Here is a 21947-nt window from a genome sequence, read left to right as displayed (position 1 = left end):
AACTTGGTAACGTGTGTATTTTTATTCTTACTTAGGTGGTGTCAAGTTACATTTTAACACAATACACAAGCCATGGTAGAAACTAGATGCCAAACTAGAAAGTAGCAGAAGGATTAATACAATTTATAGAGCAATTTAGAATCTCTAAACAATTTAGAGGTCCAATTTTCCAGCCAGGTACCAGGAATGCATAGCGAGGCAACCGAAGGAGAAGATGTTAGCAAGGGAAGATAGGCCATGAATCATCCCGAATTTCTTGTTCATTGCTGAAAGCTTTGGATTAACCTTTGCGACTTCTTGGTTCTTCGTCCATCCAACTTCCTCCCCGATGTTCGCCTCCCTCTCTATCTTATGCCTTTCCTTCATCATCTGCTCAACATCAGACGCGTTATTCACATCAGAATCCAATGAGAAAACTAATTAAAAGACAATTTTCAAACTACTTATTTAGCAGAAATGAGATGTTCAGCTTCAGAGAGCAGTGCTAAGATTCCAGGTGTCACCTCAATATCAGGACTAACATATTTGTCTGCAGTAAACCTCCAATTTTTTAAGAAACGAAAAATAAAATAAATGAAGCTGCAGACAAAGAAACAGAAAGGAGGAATTAAAAACACTTAGGCTAATGTTGCACATTCCCCTGACTGATAGATGGTGCATATGATGATATAAAGTGGATTTTCCCTTCACGGATAGCCCATATCTTTTGGGCACATGAAAAATGCGACATTGGAAATCACCCTCAGATCTAACGTCAACAAAACATGATGAATTATGAGAGTGAACTGTACTAATAGTTGTCACTCTTTATCTTTAACCTTGACAAGCATTCTCCCTGTTTCAATTTATGCGTCTTGGAAATAGAATGTCTCTCTCTGCCACAGGGATAGTTCTTATTTTAACGTATTAATGAAAGTTAATCTTGTCATTTGGAATGTAAGCAGGACTTAACAGTACTTTCAATAGCAATGTCAAGTGTTCTTTACAGTCTACAGAAGTAGAAAGCGGATGTATATTGCTTTCAATTAACTAAGGTGAGTAAGGATCTGGAGGGTATTGCAAAACAGCTGTAGTTGCGTAGGTGGATGATATGTGGCTTATATAGAAGCTGATGGTAGCAGCAGGGGGATATTGGTTATGGGATAGCAGAATTTGAGTTGGTAACATGATGGAAGTAGGGCAATACTTTACTTCCAAGTTTGTCTCGGTGCAGAACTCTTTTACTTGGCATCTCACTGGACTTTATGCACCCCATACCAGATGTGAAAAGTTAGAATGTTGGGAAGAAATCGCAGCAATGAAGGAACTATGTGAGGGTCCATGGATTTCCCATGGGAACCTTAATACAGTTAGATTCATGAGGGAGAGAAGAGGATGCAATGGGATAACAAATGTTATGTCTCAATTCTCTAAGTAGATAGAGGATATGGAGCTTCATGATCCCCACTTGAATGTGGGGAAATTCACATGGTTCGGGGAAGTCAATCACCAATGTGCTGCCAGGTTAGAGAGATACCTCTATTCCACGGACTAGGAAGAATATATTTAAAACATCAGACAGAAAATACCACCTACCACCTAGAGTATATGAAGGGCAATGATCCAATTTTCAGTGTGGCATCCGTTCAAATTTTTATGTACAATAATAATAAACATACAAATTTCAAATCTACATAAAAATACTACTCATTTAGTAATGTTCAATAAGATAACAGTTAAGGAAAAATATTTGATGAATGGCACAAACAACAAAGGTGAGTCATCTACATGAATCATCACTATCTATTTCTCTCGATTTGGCCCATTTCATTCCAATATTCCATAATCGAGGTTTTACCCTTTAAAGATTCTGTGTGTTCAACTGACATGCAAATTTTTGTAACAAAATTAAAGAAACTCGTAGCAGCCAAAACTGTACATAACGGCCAATGAAAACCATGGGAGAGCAAAGTTCATATCTTAGTAGAGGCATAAAACATTAACTGATTCTTCCCATATGCCTAAGTCCTCATGTTCTGGTGGCAGAATAACCTAGTACTGTGAAATATAAGAGATACTAGGTGGAATGGTCGAGGTCGCATAAGCTAGCCCATACACACTATTTATTTTTATCTTTTAAAAAGAGACCATAAGTTCTCCTATCAAAAACTAGATCTAGTGAACCAACATGATTAGACCATAATTTCAACTAGTTGGTATTGCTTATATGGATCTTTTTCTAAAATGGAAATTTTGATTATATGCGAAGTTTGCATGGATTCAAGAAGATGGTAAATCTTTTGGGACTACTTGCATGTGAGGGATCAAAAGAATTCCAAATGAATTTCCGACAATGTTGTCAAAGGCTCAATTGGGGCATGCTTAATCCACGAAGCTTAAGGTTGGAGCTTCGCGTCACTTAGGTTGCGGTTCACCATAGGCAAGTTACCAAATGCGCTTCATTGTCAATAAATTCTATCTTGAACAGAACAGAACAGTACTAAACAAAATAAAAAATGATTAGCAAAATACCTTTGTTTTACTATCAAGGATATCATTATCAATGAAGTTGTCACTTTTTTTTTTTAATTACTTCTTTTAATGACAGGGAAACCCATAGCGCTACCCTTTGGGAGGGTACAGGGTAAATCCCGCTTCTATGCAGTAGCTCGCGCACCACATAGGTGAGGTAACCTGCACTAGGCAAACCCGGTGCAACGAGCTCAAATGAAGTTATCACTTTTTCTTACATTATACATAACATTTATATATTTCTCTTTGTTTCACCTTTTTAACTAAAACCCGCACTCGGCACTTAAAGCCTGGTAGACCTGGACCACTTTTTATGCTTTTCAACTTTGACAACACCGGATTCTTGTTTCAGAAGTTAAGATAATTCAGATACATGTTAACATGTTGATAAAACTCTGAAGGATGGTCAACAGAGCTTAAGAGTGTCTGCCTGAATAAGGAGGATCCAAAATGCAAGGTACCTAACATAACGAACCAGCCCATGCGAGTATTTAAAGAACCAGATCATCTTGTCAGGAAAACAGATGACTAGAACATTAACTTTTGGGACCTCATAAAAAGGAATTAAAATTCTATTGACATTTGACAAAATAAATATAAAATTTGATATTTAAGAATTTCATTTTTTTCCCTGCAAATCACAAAAGAATGGGGATTGTGTCTAAAAGGAAATTCTTTATAAGTTCTACTGTATTCACTCGCGACTATTCACATTACACCTTCTCTTTTAATAATGATCTCCCATGTCAACTTGTGCGTGTTTCGACTATTCCACCAAGTACTTAGTACTTACTATCTTCTAACAACACAGGTATTAGAATACCAGGTAACTCTACACTTGGGGAAATGCAAAGAAATCGCCTATTTGTCGCTATCAGGATTTGAATCAGGATCTCCAAGGTTTGCACCCACTTCATCAGTCACTTTCACACCCTTGATGCAGTTGGCTGTTCTTGTTCAATATTAGACCTTTTGAAAAGCATATTCTGAATGTACTTATCAAAATTAATAATGAGTGAAATGAGAAGCTCAACTGATTAAATATGTTATTCCTTTTGACAAGTAAACCAGGTTATACAAAATTTCTTCCTAAAACATTCAATGTTCTTAAGGAATAAGTTAACTCTTTTTTTTAGAAAGGGAAATTGGTAAGTTCTCTACCTTTTCATTAGTTTACTCCTTTAAAAAAATTTAATTATGCATTTTTGATGAGTAGATACGGTTGGTACTACCATAAGACAAGTAGTCCTTGCAAGGACAGCTCTGACATGGGTTAGTTTTTTTTCCGCTGGGCAGGTTCAACAAAAGAGAAGAAACTTTTGCAATTTTTCCAATGACAGAGCTACTGTTTTATCTTTCAAGGACTGGTACTCCGGAACTTTAGCTACCTGGCAAACTAACCAGTACAACAACATGACCAGTGTAATCCCACAATTGGGGTCTAGGGAGGATGGTGTGTCACAGTCTTACCCCTACCTTGTGAAGATAGAGAGGTTGTTTTTTATTAGACACTCAGTTCAAGAAAAGCATATAAAAAAAATCCAGTATATAAAAAAAATTCAGTAGCGAAGAATCTGAAGAAGAACAGTATCAGGAACAAATAATACGATAAATGAAGCAAAGGAAACAACAGGTAAAACTAAACTGAAAGATAAGATAGGAAAGTAATAATATTAATACTGATAAAGGAACTAGACAACGTATGACTACCTACTAATCTTCTACAACTAATTCTCAACATCCATATCTCCCTATCAAAAGTCATGTCCTCATTAAGCTGCAATTGTGACATGTCCTACCTCTCTTCAAGACTTCTTCAGCCTACCTCTACCTCTCCTTGTACGCACTGTAGCTAACCTCTCACACCTCCTCACTGGAGCATTTGTGCATCTTCTCTACACATGTCTGGACCATCTCAAACTAGCCTCCCTCATCTTATCCACCACGGAGGCCACACTCACCTTGTCCCTTAGTTTTGTTCCTAATCTTATCTCTCCTAGAATGTCCACAAATCCGTTTTCACTTCCTCATTTCCCCTACTACCATCTTCGGGATATGCGAGTTCTTGACCGGCCAACACTCCGCCCCATACAACACACCTAACACCTAATCTGACCGCCACTTCATAAAACTTACCTTTACGACATGGTGACACATTTTTATTACACAAGACACCAGATGTGAACTTTCATTTCATCCACCCCGCTCCAATACAATGTGTACAACATCGTCAATCTCCCCCCATTTCCTTGGATTAACCAGTGTGCTAACAAATAGTTGTGGTCTCAAACCTCAGCAAACTAGTCAGTGTGGTAACAAATAGTTGTGGTCTCGAACCTCGGTCTGGTTACTCCCGCTTGACATTGGTAAACTGTTTGTAAAATGCATATTACCCCTTTCTAGTTTTGAAACTCACTAATTTGACCAATCATTGGGCAGAGTACAAACCCTCCTCGGTTAGTGGTGACTACTACTCTTTCACCCAACCAGAGGATAAATCATGAATATACACATTGAGAGTACTCGACGGATAACGTGATTGATAAATCATGTTTTCCTCTACAACTTTGATAACAATAGGAAGCGACATAAACGTACCAGGAGAGTGGCATAGTGCAAAACACAACGGTATCGATAAGGTTAAGATAGTTATAAGATTATTGTATTCCTATACAATTACTCAGTAAGGTTTAGATACTAAGGGGGGAATAGTAAATTCTTCTGCTTCCTCAACGCAAAAGCTAAAATCACGTAGAAGGAAGATGTCTTAAAGTGATACGATCTCTATCAGGAACCATCCAGACTCAGGTAAGATTAGAGCATTATGGAAGAAAAAGGTCCATATGTGCTATACCAACTTGTTGACATTGTTGGTACACCTGCACAAAATCTTGTATCTACTTGGAATCTTATTAATTTGTTCAAGACTTGTATCTGTAGAAAATAATGAAGATAAACTCATAATTTGTCTTAAAAATCAAAAGATAGATTATTGTAAAGAAAAGGAGATGTCCAGATCTGGCGGGATAGCAAGACGGATCGTAAGGGGTGAATAGTTCACTTTGGTTTTTGAAACAGTAAGTAGTGGACTGGCCTATTTCGTTACCACAAGGAGGTAAACGGAGGTGCTAAAAGCATGGGAGGGAATTCACCCTCCTTGTAATAAATTCATGGGAGTTTATGCCTTCACCATGTTTCCCAAGTATAGGGAGTAAATCGAAGCTTTATCAGGAGATCTTGCACCTCTCCCAATTCCCTTACAGTCCAAAGACACACTGGTCAGGCTTTCTTTTGATTAACTTCATCTTATTCCACACTTTTTTGTCATTTCTGGCACAAGTAGTGTTCTCCCCAGAATAAGAATAAAATGATTAAAGAACATCTCTTATCAGTCTCTAGTCATAAGGTTGCTCAGAAAAAATAAGCATTATTTTCTCCTAAATAACAACAAAATGCTTAAAGAACAGCTCCTATCAATCTGTAGTCATCAAGGGGCTTAGAAACCAAGGAATGATAATTGTTAACAGTTTAAAGTAAATCAAGGGCCAAAATTTGAGGTATCCCCATTAAAAGTGGGTTTCCACTCGAGGATATTACCTTGTAGCCTGCAGTAGTATTCCAAAGGCCCGTAAAGCCTTAAGGTGAAACTTTTCTGTAATAGCAACACAGCCATGCTATTCAAGCATAGCATTAATCACTTCTGAAACTCCTTCAAAATAGCAGTTTGGTCATCTGCTGTGGCATAAATGGTTCTTTTTCTGATGTAACTACTGTATCCCTAATCTTAATGGGATAAATCTATAACATATTCCTGTGGCCGTGTTTCAAGAAGTTGACCATTAATCAAACTGATTTATTCCCTTAACCATATTGTTTCAAGAAGTTGACCATTAATCAAACTGATTTATTCCCTTAACCATATCATTTCATTTAAGTCAATTCCCTGGATTCTAATTTTCAAAATTCGATCTTTACAAACTAAGTGGTTATCCTATCTATTTTCAGTAACCTTGGGAGGTTTGCTGTGACAATGCACATCACAGTTGAACTATAGCAGTATAGCCAAGCCTATTAGTACTCATTTGGACATAAAAATGATACATCACATAATACAGTTTAGTACCTGAATGGTCATAGGAGTAAAGACAAAGAGATTGCTGAGGTTGAAAGCAAATGCAGCAAGAATGAACCCAAGTTGGTACTTCTCAGAAGCGGAGGCAGTCTTCCATGGATGCAAGTACCCAAAAGAACCCACAGACACAGCACAACATACCCCCACCATGGAAAAGTATGCAGGAAACATTTTACTTTGCAGATTCCCAAACTGATGCCTTGGCAAATTCCTACAACAAAAATACCCAAATCATCTGAAAACCCATTGAGCTGAGTGACTACACAGAATTCTTGAAACCAACTTGGGGTTTGAGGCAGTTAATTGCTAAATAGAGGGAAGAAAACTAAAATTAGAAGAAATGGGGGTTAAAGATATACTTGAACATGATGATACCACCGATGAAAGTGACCCATAGAGCAGCACCAAAAGCAGTGGAAAAGCAGAGGAGATGAGCTAATTTCAGAAAAGTTGCGAGCTTTGGAGGATGTTGACCATCTGATTTTGAACCAAAAGTTTCTGGAGAAAAAAGTACTCCAATTGCCAAGAAAGCTACAGCAGATAAGAACCGTGTCATCCAACCCATGATTGCTCTTCTTTGATCGAAATTGTTTTCGCTATATGATGAGAAGACGAAGAAGGAAGTGGGTTTCAGGTCAGAAATGGATCTTGCCTTTGGTTTTACCTACTTCTACCACACTTCGAGAATCTTCGAAACTGCTATTTCCAGTTCCTCCAACTATGTGGTTTCACTCTATAAATAAATACTTATTTCTTTTAATTAATTAATAATTAATTTGGTTTGGATATCTCTCCAATTTATCTCAAATATTTCTTAAATTTATGAAATATTTAAAAAAAAAAAACTGAATACAAATCATCTCTTCAATTCTAATTCTAGAAATATATTACTAATAATCCTCGAATTATAAAAATCAATTTCAAAATATCTTAATTTGAGAAATATGTCTTCCTCAATCATGGATAAATAAGAGAACAACAAAATTATATTACAATCTTGATAAATAAAATTATGTTTCGTCATATTTTAAAAATATCTTTTCAATGTTGAACATTAACAAATAAACACTCAAATTTATATAAAATTAAATAAGAAAATACATGTATCCTACGTGACATTCTATATGACAATTTACATCCTATGTGAAAAATATTGCGTAAAACATGTGTATCTATTTATTCAAGTTTATACAAAATTAAATATCTATTTATTCACACCCTTGAGCAATTCAATTATCAACTAAAGTCAAGTTAAATATTATATTTATATATTATAATGTTTTTAAAATAAATATGTGAAATTTATGATAAAATTACATTGATTTTAAGTAATAAATTATTTTAATTTTTTTTTAACTCTTTAGAAAGTTGCAATTTCAGAAATTCCTATCTAAGTAAAACCTTCTTCTAATGAATATCCACAAAATGTTCTTGTACATTCACCAAGTTTTATAACCTTTTTGTATATTATAGGAGTAGTATATTATTGGGACACTTATTACTTATAATTTTTTAGGTGATTTCTCTTTTAGGTAAATGAAATATGAGTAAATTTCACATATAGCATTATATATAGTATTATTATCAAATTATGGCATTAGAGTTTCAATTTCATTTTGTAGCATTTAATATCTTACTTTATAGCATTTTATTCGTAACTATATTGTTAATTATAATTTATTGAAAAGAGTTGTTATTAAAAATTAATTAAAAATTAAGTAGATAAAGTGATAATGAGTAATTAATTTTAACGATTAAGAATTCTGACAACATTTATTAAGTTGCTTTTGACAGTTCATTTATTGAATGTTGCATGCCTGAGAATTTGAAGAGTTTACCTTTTTATTGAATTAAATTAAAGCTAGATAAATTATTAGCATTACAATTATTCTTCATTCCAAAATTTCTCTATTCTTTTGAAATTTCTTTCAACATATAATTCATTTCTTTCACCAAGAATTCAAGATTATTGTCATGGCAGCATATTTCAGTTCTGATGGATAACTTTGTGTCAATTTTAATTGAACATGGTGGAAAGTGGAATTCTTCGGGTTAGTTTTTAGTTATGATTTGTTTCTTTTAATTATGAATTGTTGGTTTTATTTAGATTTGTCGTTTTTTACATTTAAAACATTGTTAAATTTTTTTGTTAACTGTATTATCAGTTTGTAATTTTTTTTTTTTGAAAGAAGTATATTCTGTATAGCGTACATGAAGTCTGAAGTTTATTTTTTTAGTGAATGAAATGTGTATGAAACATATATCATTTGTGTATGAATTTTTTTATTAATAGTACAAAATTTTGTTTTTATTTAAAGTATAATATATGTTATTGTATGAATTTTATTTTTAAAATGTATTGTGTATCTTTAATTTGAGTATTGTATAAGTTATTGAATGATATAATTAAATGTGTATGAATTATATGAACTGACTAGTGTATAGGTAATTGAATCATATAGTAAATGTGTATGAAGTGTGTATGAATTATATAACAATTATACATGTTATTTTACTAATATTATTTTAATATTGTAAAATAGGAAAATACGTCGATTTTCAGATGGAGTGCATCATATATGATGCGTCTACTCTCTATATTGGTTTAGTTAATGCAATAATAACTCAACTTAATATAGAAGAAAATATAAATTCTATTAAGATAAAATACGTTATTAACGATATGTGTCCCCCTATTACTATTCATAATAATGTTGGGGTAAAGGTTTTCTAGATCAGAAAAAAGTTAATTTGAATTTCTTTTCAAAATATTCTTTGTGCATCTCTTTGGTAGATTATGAGATGCATAATGAAGATTAAAAATACATCCCTAAGCAATGTTAGTTTGGAAATAACGGGTGCTGCTCTTTTTTCCATTTTTTTTTGGGGGAGGGGGTGGGTAGGGGGGGGAGGAGGTGGTGGTTTGCAACCTTTGGTTTAGAGGATTCTGGAATATCTTTGTTCGGCTCCTTCCTCAAGTTCAAAAGGGTCATTCAAAAAAAAATATTTATTTTCTGCCCAACCTTCGTCATCAGAATTGTATATTTTTCGAGTTGTATCTGGATGTTCATCGGTGAGCGCAAAGGAAGCAATCCATGTGTATCAGACAGAAAAAGATGAATCAAAATAAAAATCGAAGTAAAAAGATGACAAATTTTAAGAGAGAGGAAGGACAAGACAATATTTCAAAGTATCAGACTAAATTTATAAGAGAAAATCTAAAATTCAAAAGTGAAGACTGATGTTTGAAATTTGTTTGATTGAGAGAGAGAAAAAAATTGAAAATCAACTTAGATAATGATTATACCTGAAAAGATAATTGATTGGAATTAGGGAGAAAAGGAAGGAGTGACATAGGGAGTGGTGATACGTGAGGGAAGAAAAGAGGGAGTTATGTATCTACAGTTACAAGTTAAATAAGGGATTTAAGTAATTTTTAAAAAAAAGTAGGGAAAAGTAGACAATAAGAAACTTAAAGTTGTATATTTAAGTTATTTTTTCATTAATTATTACGTTTTTTGCCCTTTTTTAGCGCAACGGTTATTTATTTACAGTGTATCAATTACTAAGTATCATATGATAGTCATGTATCAAACGCTAGACTTTATTAAGAAATTTTCTGTAAAATATAAATTAGTTGTGATAGGATATAATTCTTATCTTACACTATAGGATTCTTTTAATTTTTAAAATATAAATTAGTTGTGATAGGATATAATTCTTATCTTACACTATAGGATTCTTTTAATTTTTACTTATTAAAATATGATCTATATATAATTTTTATATATATAATTATATAGATGTTAAACGACTTTTTCGGTCCAAATGTTATATTTGCGAGGTCATTTGCACGAATGTCCTATTTTACTGTAATTGTTAAATTTTTTCCCTCTAATTTGTGATTTTTAATTTTTGTTTTTATTATTTTAAGTAATAAAAATCTTACCATTGACATTGAAAAAATAAAATAAAAAATTCACAAGGCACAAGTTATACACCTACAAAATTATACCTTAATATAATTTATTCCTACAAAACTTTTGTTAGTTTGCCTTGCAAAATTAGGTTATAGATAAAAATATTTTAGTCCACAAATTTTCATTAAAAGGTAAGAACAAAAATTAAAGGTTACCCCAAAAATTTCTATCCGTATAAAAATTTGATATTTCACAAGTTTTAAAAATAGGAATAAAGATTAAATAATAAACTAATAAAAAAGACATTTGTCAAAATCATCCTCAAGGCAAGGGATAAGGAGTTAACTCAATCAAGGAAAAATTATGTGGCAACGTAAGTATGTAATAGTATGTATTTACTATAAATAATCATAGTACAAGAGAATTACAATTCGTAACTATAATTAGGATTTTATAGAAATTTTCTCTCTTATTTCTATTTATACTTTCGTTACCTCTCTCTCCTTCTCTCCTCCTTTTCAATATAAATATAAATAATAACAATCAATGATACAAATACAAAATATAACTGTCAACTATACAAATTCTACACAATGATACAAACTACAAATACACATGGCAACAAACGAATACAAATATACACAAGGCAACAAATACACAAGACAATAAATGATGTTTTCTTTCAGTGATACAAAATACAAACACACATGGCAACAGATGCATACACATGAATACAAATGTAATTTTACTATGAAATACAACATTGAACTCGGTGATACACTTGAACTTTGATACAACATTATATAAATGTATGCATTGATATACACACATACTAGATACATATATATAATTACCCAACATATATAAAAAAAAAACAATTGAGCTCTCTCGCTCGCCTCTCCTCCTTCTAACATGTAATTATGAGCGTAATTAAACTAACCGTAGCTAGAGAGCTTAATTATGTTTCTAGTCTTTATTTTTGAATTTTCCTCTTACCCAAAGATTGACCCAGGCTCGGCCCAAGTCTAACAGGCCCAATTTAGATCAAGATCAGCCTAACTTGCCTTGGGTAGGGAAGTTGGATATGCAAATTGAATGAAAAGCCCATTTTAGTAGGAATTTCGATTTTTAACCATATTTGATCGAGTCAGAAAATTAATGATTTTATAGTTTAACAAAAAAGTACTTAAAACTTAAAAATATCTTTTAGTTCTGAGTCATTATAACTTTAAAATTAGCAAAACATTTTTCAAGGTTTTTAAACATTTTAAGTAATCTATCCCTAAACCAATATCAAAGAAAGGTTCACTCATCCAATCCCTTGAGACATTTTATCCCACTTCCTCTTATTGGTCCTCACTGATTCAATCAAAATCCGTAAAAATAACTATTAAAAGATACAACACAAAAATAACATGAAAAAAAAAAAACGGAATAGTCAATTAAACCAATAAGAATTGATTAGATTAGGTCAAATATTATGGCACATGCATGTTGTTGGATAAATCATATCACATAATGTTCAAATATTCAACTTTACAAGTTGTACAACCTCGTAGAATAACGTTCAAACATGTTGCAACCAGCATGTTTGTGTCAAATAGAAAACAATATGTTCAATTAAACTCATAGAATTCGTTCGATCCATAATTCTTTTTTGTTTATGACCCTTTCCAATGTCGGATAATAAAAAAATCGAGCCAAATATTAGGTCATGGGTGTATGGCTATATGATCAAACGCTTCTCCCAAATAATTTGGAATTCGTATACTAAATACATTCACTAGGATTAAACATTAACTTAACTACATAATTCATCGACAATTTCTAACTAATCAAATAAGATTAGCATGAGACCTTTTTAATTTAGCGATAAAATTTGTCTGTTATTAATTCATCGATTTTAAAATCAGAATGGAATATTATTTAGAAAATGAAAACAGTAGCCGTCCAGAATCGTGAACAGTTTGCACGTGTAAACGGTCATTATATTTATGAAGAATGATTGTGTTTAAATTCAAATTCAGATCTTAAGTCAATAAACAAATTATAACTAAAGTACTATACATTATTTAGTTCGTGAATTAGTTAAAGGTTGACAACAAATGAGTTCCTGAGCAACAAAATGTATATATAATTAAAAAATCACAACGGAATACTAACAATTATGAAGTCATATTGGCATACATGTGAAATCAATAATTATTACAATTTTGTGACAAAAGTCAGAATTTTTATTAAAATGTATTAAAATATAAAAAATTAAAATCCCGTAAAAGTTAAAATGTATGTTATATAGATACATTAAAAATATATTTTCACTAATCAGTATAATTTTCTAACGAAAAGGTGTCGATATCCGTCGAGAGATCTAACGGGGAGTTGAGATAATTTATTAAACTAAAATTTGTTACACGGGAAACCCTAGCATGACTTTGATCACCCTTATCTTGTGACTGATTTAATTTATTGCATTAAAAACTTTAAAAAAATAAAATAAGAAAGTGACACTTTTTTATAAAAAAGGTTTCAACATGTTAATGAAATTAAAATTTTACAATATGGTTGTGATTTTAATTTAAGTCAAAGTAAGAAAGAATCATAAACTTGTGAAATTGATGAAAAGATGTAAACAGAAGCACATGATTTGACTGATCAGTAAATGTAGGGTTGCTATAAAAATCAAACACAATATAGGAACGTCGTTGACACATCATGGTATTAATTTTGTTTTAATTGAACAGAAAAAAAAAATAAAAGAATCTGCAGGGATTAAAAGTCATGGATGTACTCATTGAACATTTGGACGCTAGAGATTTGGTTTTCACACGAATAAAATGGAGTTAATCGAAAATAATCTTTTTATTTTTATAAAATAAGAATAAGATTGAATATATACCATCCTTCTTAAACTACACATGAAAATTATATTAATATGTATTCATTATGAATTAAATAAATATTTAAAGTTAAATTATCACTAAATATAAAATTTTATTATTATATTATATTGTTATCATTCAATTGAATTCGTATGCACTATCCATAAATTTAAATAATTAAACATTATTCAAATCTAAATTAATCAAAATCCAAATCAAATACTAGGTTTGAATTGGCATACAATGTCAATTGGAATGGCTAAAACCAAAGTCAGAGAAATAGAAAGAGAGTGCACATGAAGTGAGTGTGAAATCCATAAAATTGGAGAAGAAAATCACATGCATCCACAGAGGAGGGAGGAAGTGACATCATACAGCGGAGCCAAGTAAAATCGAAAGATTCATTTAAACTTCATTCGATATAAAATAAAATTATTAAAACATAATATTATATATATAATTTTGAATTTTTTATTAAAAAATTCTAATTTCGCCGTTATAATATATAAATATTTGTTGCTAATAAACTCTTTACAACTACTATTCCTTATCTGGCCACGACTTCTCCTCTTTCCCATGTCCCCAACATTCAAACATCACGTGTTCCCCCCTTTTCTCTTTTTTTTTCTTTATTTTATTTTCAGAATATAATATCATTTATTTAATAAATATACCAAACTTTTTTTTCACTATTGAAGACTTAGGGCCCGCTTGGATAGGCTTAATAAAAGCAGCTTTAAAAGAATACTTTTGAAAGTGCTGAAACTTATTTTTAAAATAAGCAGTTATGTGTTTGGATAAAAGTGCTGAAGTTGCTATGCCAAACGTGAAAAGGGAAAAATGGAAGAAAGAGATGTTAGGGTTATGTTGTAATTTGGAGATTATATAAAAATATTAAGGGCAAAAAGATAAAAATGTGGTCAACTTAAAACAGCTTATAAGCTAAAAAAAAAAAACACCCCTACCCCAGCTTTTAACTTTTGGCTTAAAATAAGTTTTTTTTTAACTTAAAATAAGTTATTTTGAGTATTGCCAAACAGCTAAATAAGTCAAAAATCAGCTTTTAAGTCAGTTTGACCAGCTTTTAAGCTGAGCCAAACAGGCTCTTAATATTCGACCTACTAAGATAATTATAGATGGTTAGGTCCTAGTAGATTAATGTGGGATATGACGAAAACAATTAAGTTGAATCATAGTACTATGCTATTGTAAAGAAGGAATTATTATAAGTCTAAATGTACTTGGATGATTAAAAACTTTAATTGCTTTATGCTTAAATAAATGAGTGCAAAAAATATCTTTCTCATAATAAATAACTCTCATCGTCTTTTGTTAGTTGTTAATTTTAGTCTCAAAACACCTACTATTACAAAATCAAAGTTTAATTGATTTTCTTTTTTCATTTTCAATCTATTAAGTAAATTATTTTTAATGTAAATATTAATTATATTTAAAAGGGTTAAAGAGTAAAATAGTATAAAACACTTGTTGTTTACGATTTCTTCGAATACATGTGAAAGCAAAGTGTGTTAAATCAAATATGGGAAGAATGAAGTGTATCAACGTTTTTATGTCTTAATTTATATGACATATTTCAAATAATTTAATAGCAATATTAAATATATAAAAATCACGATAAAAATAAATTTATTTACTTAAATCTCGAAATTGAAAAAAAATGTTATATAAATCGAGACGAAAGCAAGTAAAACCTTACATACAATTTTGGTTCTTTAAAGTTATGTGATGATATCACTTTATAGTTAAAAATGAAAGTAAAAACAAAAAGGTGACAACATAGAAGTAGGATTATCACCTTACATTTTTCATTTTTCAATGAACCAATTCTTGGAAAACTTAATGAACTAATAAGATATACTTATTATTATTATTATTATTATTATACAAATATGTGGGAAATAGGAAAGGGGGTTTGTATCTACAATTCAAAGTTAAAGTATTAATTTATTAATATAATTAACCATATATCAAAAGATACCCTTTAGATAACAGTGCTAATACCTTCACTTTCGCCTCAAGACAATATTATTATTTTTATACTTTACTTAAAATGTAAATTTTCTTTCTCGATTGAGAGGATGTTTTTTTTCAAATTGATAGGCTAATTATATATAAATAACCTTACTTAAAATAATTCTAATTATTCAATCTTATCGTGCTTTACCCAAAGGATAGAATATTTTATTTTATTTTTGTCAGAATTAGCATTGAAATTTTCATAAACTAATGTTTTTATTAACATTGAGATTTGAGAAACTACTTGCAAAGATTGCTAAATTCAAACTTGTTTTTGCAGTGTATGTATACTTTCACTGCAAAACTTGTCCTTAAACACTTTTTTACCCACTTACTCTTATTCCCCCTTTTTCTCTAATTTTTTGCGTTTTCTATTTAAATATTAGACTTTTATTCAACAAACAAGGTTCATGTATCCATTAGTCGTAACATTATTTTAATAACAAGCCTAACTCGCATATCACACACTGCAATTGACTACTAGACCAAAGCCCCGCACAAAAAAGATATTCATTGACTATTGATGGAAAAAGAAAAAATAGTAACGTTTTCTTGAAGAAAAAAAAAAGAGCTTGTCACTATTTTAATGAGGAATGATTTCTTTTGTGCCATGTTTGAGTTATTCGATGAAAAATATAAATTTCCAACTAATTTATGGTGCGGTGGGGAAAAAAAAGTGTTTCTAGTAATGTAGAAACATTTAATTGGTACATAATGAAGTTACAAGGCCATAGTAACACAATGAATCATGATTTTGCCATTTTTCATTTTTTGGTGATGATAAGGCAAAACAATAATAATTGTACAAAATGTTATGATTAATAAGATGTTGGTAAATAAATGGAAATATAGTAGAGTACTTTTTATTTTTTTGCTCTTAATCTAGATTCGTTAATCCTCACTGGTCACCCACATTTCCAGATTTCAGAGTATTCTTTATGGGCTACACGTGACTCTTTTCTCTTTATGCTCTTTTCTTTTTCTCTCTCTATATTGTGAATGATTGATTGTTATCTATAATTAAAAAAAAAAAATACTCAGAAGTGCCAGGGAAGTATGAATATATTCTCTCTTTAATTATTATAACACCATGTTAATTAATCATCATTATGTTGTTAATCAAAGTATTAATATTCATTTCACATTACAATTTTAAATTGTCAAACATTTGCATAAATGTTACTCGTTTATATACCATGTCTGCTTTGATTGTTACTTAGTTTTGTATCGTCTAAATCCATTGTTACGCGGTAACGATGAACAGATTTATTTTATATAACAATAGATTTGATATGGTTGTGTTGTTACCTTAATGTATTTTTTTCATTTTTTATATTGATTCATTGAAGCAATACAATATAATATAATACGATAATATATTATGAAATAATACGTAACAACCATACGAGCAAAGTGGAAAAAGGGGGGGAACATGGTAAGATGGTCCTCTTGGAATTTTTACTTTCCCCAATGTGGAGTTTGGGAATAACGAAATGAGTTGATTTGTGTAGAAGCAAAGGGTTACAACCCTATCCATACATGAGAAAGAATTATAAAAGGAAAGAAAAAAGATGAAGTGTTATATACAAAAGGAAGTTGATTTCATCTTCTGAAGTCACTTGAAAGGAAAGAATTGCAAAGACTAATTTTATTAGTCACTAACTAAAAATGATAGAAAAGTTTACTCATATTCATTCAATGTTTAAATAGATTAAATCAATAATATAACATATGTATCTTGCATATACAATTTTATCATTCAACCATAGCTATGTGTATAGATAATACTATTAGGTAATTTATATAGTTGATATTAAGTTGTTCATCTTTTCTGATTTTCACGTATTTGATGGTCCACTTTTTAGTACTAGAAAATTTTATTAAATTTCGATAGTTAAGTACGAGATCTCTGATTAAGAATGAAAGTTGGAGGCTATTATTTCATTGTTGTATAAGGCAAGATATATAGTGTACGAGTAGTGGTCCATTTAGATGGAAAGTGGAAAGTGGGGAACACTAACATGGGGATTTTGATAATAACAAAGTTTTATTTTTTTTGTTTTACAAAGAAACTTGTTATTTCCTAAGCACTCTAAATTTTCTTACACAAAAAGCCAGACGACCTCTACAAGAATATTTGTTCTTGCATTGGTTCAATCATGCATTGTGATTCTTATTTTCCCTGTCTTCAATGGGATCTAATCTATGCATCACTTCCAATCAACCATTACCTTACTCTCATTCCCACATTATGTCGATTAACCCGCAAACTCCAAACTAGCTTCGCCTCTCCTTTATCCAAAGATTGAATTCGAATCGTATGAACCAAAACATTTCAAATCAACAATATTTTACCCCTTAGTACGACTTTTTGCTTTGAGTTTATCTAATCCGAATTCACGTAGAGAAATTTAATATATGAATGAATAGAGAAAGAAGAAATTGTACAAGTAGGTAAGAATAGTACATGTTACGTTTGCATGGGTGACATATGTGTATGGGGAAGTAGATGAGATAGACATTGAAATTTGGGCCAAAAAAAACCCAGAAAGAGAAGAAAAAAGGAGTGTGTAGATTGTGGAAGGAAAGAAAAAAAGCTAGTATAGTAGCTAAAGAGGTCCCCTTCTTTTTTTTTTCACCCCGTACCTTACTGTCCTGCACTAAATGAGGACCCATAATGACAGAGTAAAAATATGATAATGACAATAGAAAAAAGTTTGAACAGAAACCCCCCTATTTACTCACCAAAAACACCTATAAATATAACCTATAGTTCTTCTCAATTGTTCAAAAATTACTTTAATCAGTTAATGAAATAGACAACTCTCTTCTCCTAGTCCACTCTTCTTGGCAATTAATGCAACTTTGCCTGCCCACTCCATCATCATTTTATTTGGTTTATATAAAAAAAAACACAAATTCGAGATCTATAATAAAAAAGATTCAAGTTTTTTCACAAGTAAAAAAACTAATCAAGTAGAATGTCAGGGTGGTGAATAGATAAGCCTGACATAAATGAAGAGAGCAAAGTAGTGCTCTAATTAATGCAATGGCCTATGTATGTACTGTACATTTCTGTGAAAGAAGAGAAGCAGATAAAGACATATTATGGAAGCCAAATTTTGCTACTTTTTCAACATTTCATTTGGCTTCCATTCAAATCTAAATGAACAAAGGACAAGGTGAAAGTAAATATGACAAAGAAAACAATGTAATAATAACAAAAACAAATACTGGTAGATAATTTAGGTGCTGAATTTAACTATATGTACATTACATGTAGTGCACAACAAAAGAAAAACAAAAATAAAGTAGCAAAATTTTTCTGGCTGCATATAGTAATTTCAATTTTTTTTCTTGCCCTTTGTACAAAGATATTGGTACCAAATTTAGGATTTTCATCTGCACTCTGCGAGCCGATAGTATAAACATTGTCCAAGCTAATTAAATAGGTGTTCTTCATCGGGTTTCTACGATGAATTAGCAGCTCAGTGCCTCATATTTCATAGGAATAGGGCGATTAAACCCGGTTCCTGCTTGAGACAAGAGATTTCCAACAATTGCAAGGTCTCTACAGAACACACCTTGAAGTGAAGATGCATTTGTTGAGGTTGATACCACCACTTTGCTTTCTGCCCTGCTGTTGTTACATGATGGTGTAGTATTAGCAGCAGCCTTTGGAGGTACTCTTGATGTAGTATTCGACGAAGCAGCAGCCTCTAATGCTCTTCGTGATGCTGCATTGCTGATTGGTTCAGCTCGAGATTGTTGTAGTTCTTGAGTTTGCTGAACTTGTTGTTGCTGCTGCTGCATTGCTTGTAGTGCAGCTGCTGCCTTAGTTCTCTGTTTCTCAGCAGCTTCTTCATCGATGATTGTTGTCATTAATTTTGTATAACCTTTCTGGATCAATCGATACAATAGCAAGGAAGACAATTTTGCGCGATCCCTTATAGAATCAACATCCTTCTCATCCGCAAACTCACACCTCTCCACAAAACTTGTTGATTTATCAGGTTTGTGTCTTAAAGTGAGCAAAAGATGTGCTCTTTCCAATTCAGATCTTGAACAACCCCGTCTCAAACCAATCAACGCGTAGTTATCTACATTCATCATTTCACCAGAAGCAACTCTCTGCTTCAGTTCTTGCATTTTGGCACCCAAAGAACAAAGCCTCCCTGGAATCTCCCTGTATTGTACACATTGACGCTTCCATACAGGTCCAGGTAATTTCCTATCCCGTAGAATTGAATTATACAACAGTTTCAAATGTTCAAGATCGTGAAGACTGTCGGGCAAGCATCGAATAGCTTCAAACAAAGCAGCTCTAGTCCTAAGAGCATCGATGCAAGAAGGGTCTAATGCTAATGTTCGATTACAATCAGCAATCGCCTCAGCAATTCGACCAGAAGATCGATATGCTGAAGCCCTATGCACGTAACATTCAGCCAAAAACCCTTGTGGAGCCCCACGACGACCATCCACAATTTTAGAAAAATGTCTTATAGCTTCTGAATAAAGACCTGCATCAAGAGCTGCAATTGCAGCTGTCTTTCGACGAAGCAAGAGCTTGATATGGCTGAGTAGTTGAGAAATGCTCTCCGACTCCGTTTTAGGAGGCTGGCTATTTCCAATGCCCGGTTCACCGGAGATTGGAAATTTAGCAAATGAAAAACTATCATCCGACCAGCAAATGCTTTCGCGACGGAATGCATCCGTAGCAATGCGTTTACCGGTCTGTAAGAGTACCATTGCATCTTCCATTAGACCCAAATGGCAACAAGCCTGACCAAGAACCAAGTACCTGGAAAAAAAAACAATTAACAAATATGAAAATTGAATGTGTTGTTCAAGTCAACTCGTTCACCATAGATTCACACTAAACAAAACAATTTCAATAAAGACATTACATTTTTCAAGGACTAGTTAATACTATAACGAAGCAAAGCAACAAAATAGATTTAACTTGAACGCAATAAAAAAATTCAAGATTAGTAAAATCCTATCAAATTATAAATACAGCTAGCTGTTATTGCGTAATATACAAGCCATTGTTACAATCAATGGAACAGAAAAATTACCTCCATTGCCCTTCTTTATCACAGTTCTTGTAGATTCCGGCCATAACTTTCTTCTTCAAATCGGAAACGGAAAAGCACTTGAACCCGGGTTCATCACGACCCGGTGACCCACTACCAGACGAAAGTAGCTTCATTCTCTCTCTCGAGAACTGTGTGGATGAGTTATCCGACGACCCAGATGACGAAGTCGACGACGATGATGTCTCATCGACGGTCATTTTCAGACTGGGAATGTAGTCTTGTAGCATATCGGCGACGTCTTTGAATCGCCGGAGATAGAGTAAAGATCGAGCTTTTAACTCAAGGGCTAACTCAAAACGAGGTAACAGAGCAAGAGCAGCGTCGAGAAGATTAACAGCAGAAGCAATCTCGTTGGGTTCTTGAGTAGCAATGAGAAATTTCGCATCTTTAATATATTTATCAACAATCTGTGTAATCAAATCATATAAAAACAACACATTATTAAATTGGGGGAAGAAAATAAACAAAAATATAAGATTTTCATGTTTTTTTTTTTTGGTTTACCTTTCGATTGCTAATCCACCAATGTTTCTTTTCAGAACAAGAAATAGAAGAATTAGGAGAGGCAGCCATGGTTGATGTATGATGATCAACCATTAAAATGCTTCACTTGTTGGTTTTTGAGAAAGCTTCTCAAATACTCATTTATTTTTCCTCTTCGAATTTTGAAGAGAGAGAAGTGAAGGGGGGGAGAGAGAGGGAATGGAGTGGAGATGTAAATAAGAGAAGAGAAATAGAAGAGAGAGAGGCTTAATAGAGATTACAGAGTGCCAGCTTTGACCTGAGCAGAGAGAAAGCATTGATCCTTCTGCTTCTTCGCTGGCAAACCACCCACCCATCCCATATTCTTCTCTCTCACACCCTACGATCTACTACCTATTTTCTGAGTTAATGAATATTTGGCTCATTGATATAGTCCGCTTAAATTTGAATTTATCATTGAACCGCTTCATAATAAGAGATAAAATTTATTTGTATGTAGAGATTATTTTTATTAATGAATATTTAGCTCATTGATATAGTCTGATTAAATTTGAATTTGACATTAAACCATTTGATAATAAGAGACAAAATACTTTTATACCTAGCAACTATTTTTGTTAATGAATATTTGACTCATTGATATACTCCGATTAAATTTGAATTTGAGATTGAACCACTTGTTAATAAGAGGCAAAATACTTTTATACTTATAATTTGTTAATGAAATTTGGCTCATTGATATTGTCTGATTAAATTTGAATTTGAGATTAAATCACTTGATAATAAGAGGCAAAATACTTTTATAACTAGAGACTATTTTTCTTTTCTTTTGATCAATTTTATTTATCATATTTTGCATTCTAGAGTTAAACTATTTAAATTT

At 32.0% G+C, this 21947-nt stretch overlaps 2 protein-coding genes across 2 annotated transcripts; both read right to left on the bottom strand.

Annotated features, from left to right (window-relative positions):
- On the bottom strand, nucleotides 1–7371 carry LOC107008185 (transmembrane protein 205). The gene is made up of 3 exons (XM_015207111.2): nucleotides 7003–7371; nucleotides 6635–6854; nucleotides 1–369 (listed from the first exon to the last, which is right to left on the bottom strand). The coding sequence occupies exons 1-3, from the start codon at nucleotides 7206–7208 to the stop codon at nucleotides 154–156; spliced, it is 642 nt and encodes a 213-aa protein (XP_015062597.1). The 5' UTR covers nucleotides 7209–7371; the 3' UTR covers nucleotides 1–153.
- Nucleotides 7372–18694: 11323 nt separating this feature from the next.
- Nucleotides 18695–21433, bottom strand: LOC107007985. Its single transcript, XM_015206858.2, has 3 exons — nucleotides 21086–21433; nucleotides 20561–20988; nucleotides 18695–20283 (listed from the first exon to the last, which is right to left on the bottom strand). Exons 1-3 carry the CDS (start codon nucleotides 21176–21178, stop codon nucleotides 18963–18965), a joined length of 1842 nt encoding a protein of 613 aa, XP_015062344.1. The 5' UTR covers nucleotides 21179–21433; the 3' UTR covers nucleotides 18695–18962.
- Nucleotides 21434–21947: the final 514 nt, after the last annotated feature.

Source organism: Solanum pennellii, chromosome 1 (assembly GCF_001406875.1).
Source record: "Solanum pennellii chromosome 1, SPENNV200".
NCBI lineage: Eukaryota > Viridiplantae > Streptophyta > Magnoliopsida > Solanales > Solanaceae > Solanum > Solanum pennellii.
Note: the sequence above shows the minus strand (reverse complement) of the source record. Positions and strands in the feature narration are given on the sequence as shown.

Bases quoted from the DNA above. Each gene is read 5' to 3' on its own strand.
- LOC107008185 (XM_015207111.2), bottom strand. From the start codon at position 7,208: ATGGGTTGGATGACACGGTTCTTATCTGCTGTAGCTTTCTTGGCAATT. The intron at 6,855-7,002 runs GTATATCTTTAA...TTTTTGTTGTAG, and splicing joins GGTGGTATCATCATGTTCAA to GAATTTGCCAAGGCATCAGT. The intron at 370-6,634 runs GTACTAAACTGT...GATGTTGAGCAG, and splicing joins TTACTCCTATGACCATTCAG to ATGATGAAGGAAAGGCATAA.
- LOC107007985 (XM_015206858.2), bottom strand. From the start codon at position 21,178: ATGGTTGATCATCATACATCAACCATGGCTGCCTCTCCTAATTCTTCT. The intron at 20,989-21,085 runs GTAAACCAAAAA...TTGATTACACAG, and splicing joins GGTGGATTAGCAATCGAAAG to ATTGTTGATAAATATATTAA. The intron at 20,284-20,560 runs GTAATTTTTCTG...TTTTTTTTCCAG, and splicing joins GATAAAGAAGGGCAATGGAG to GTACTTGGTTCTTGGTCAGG.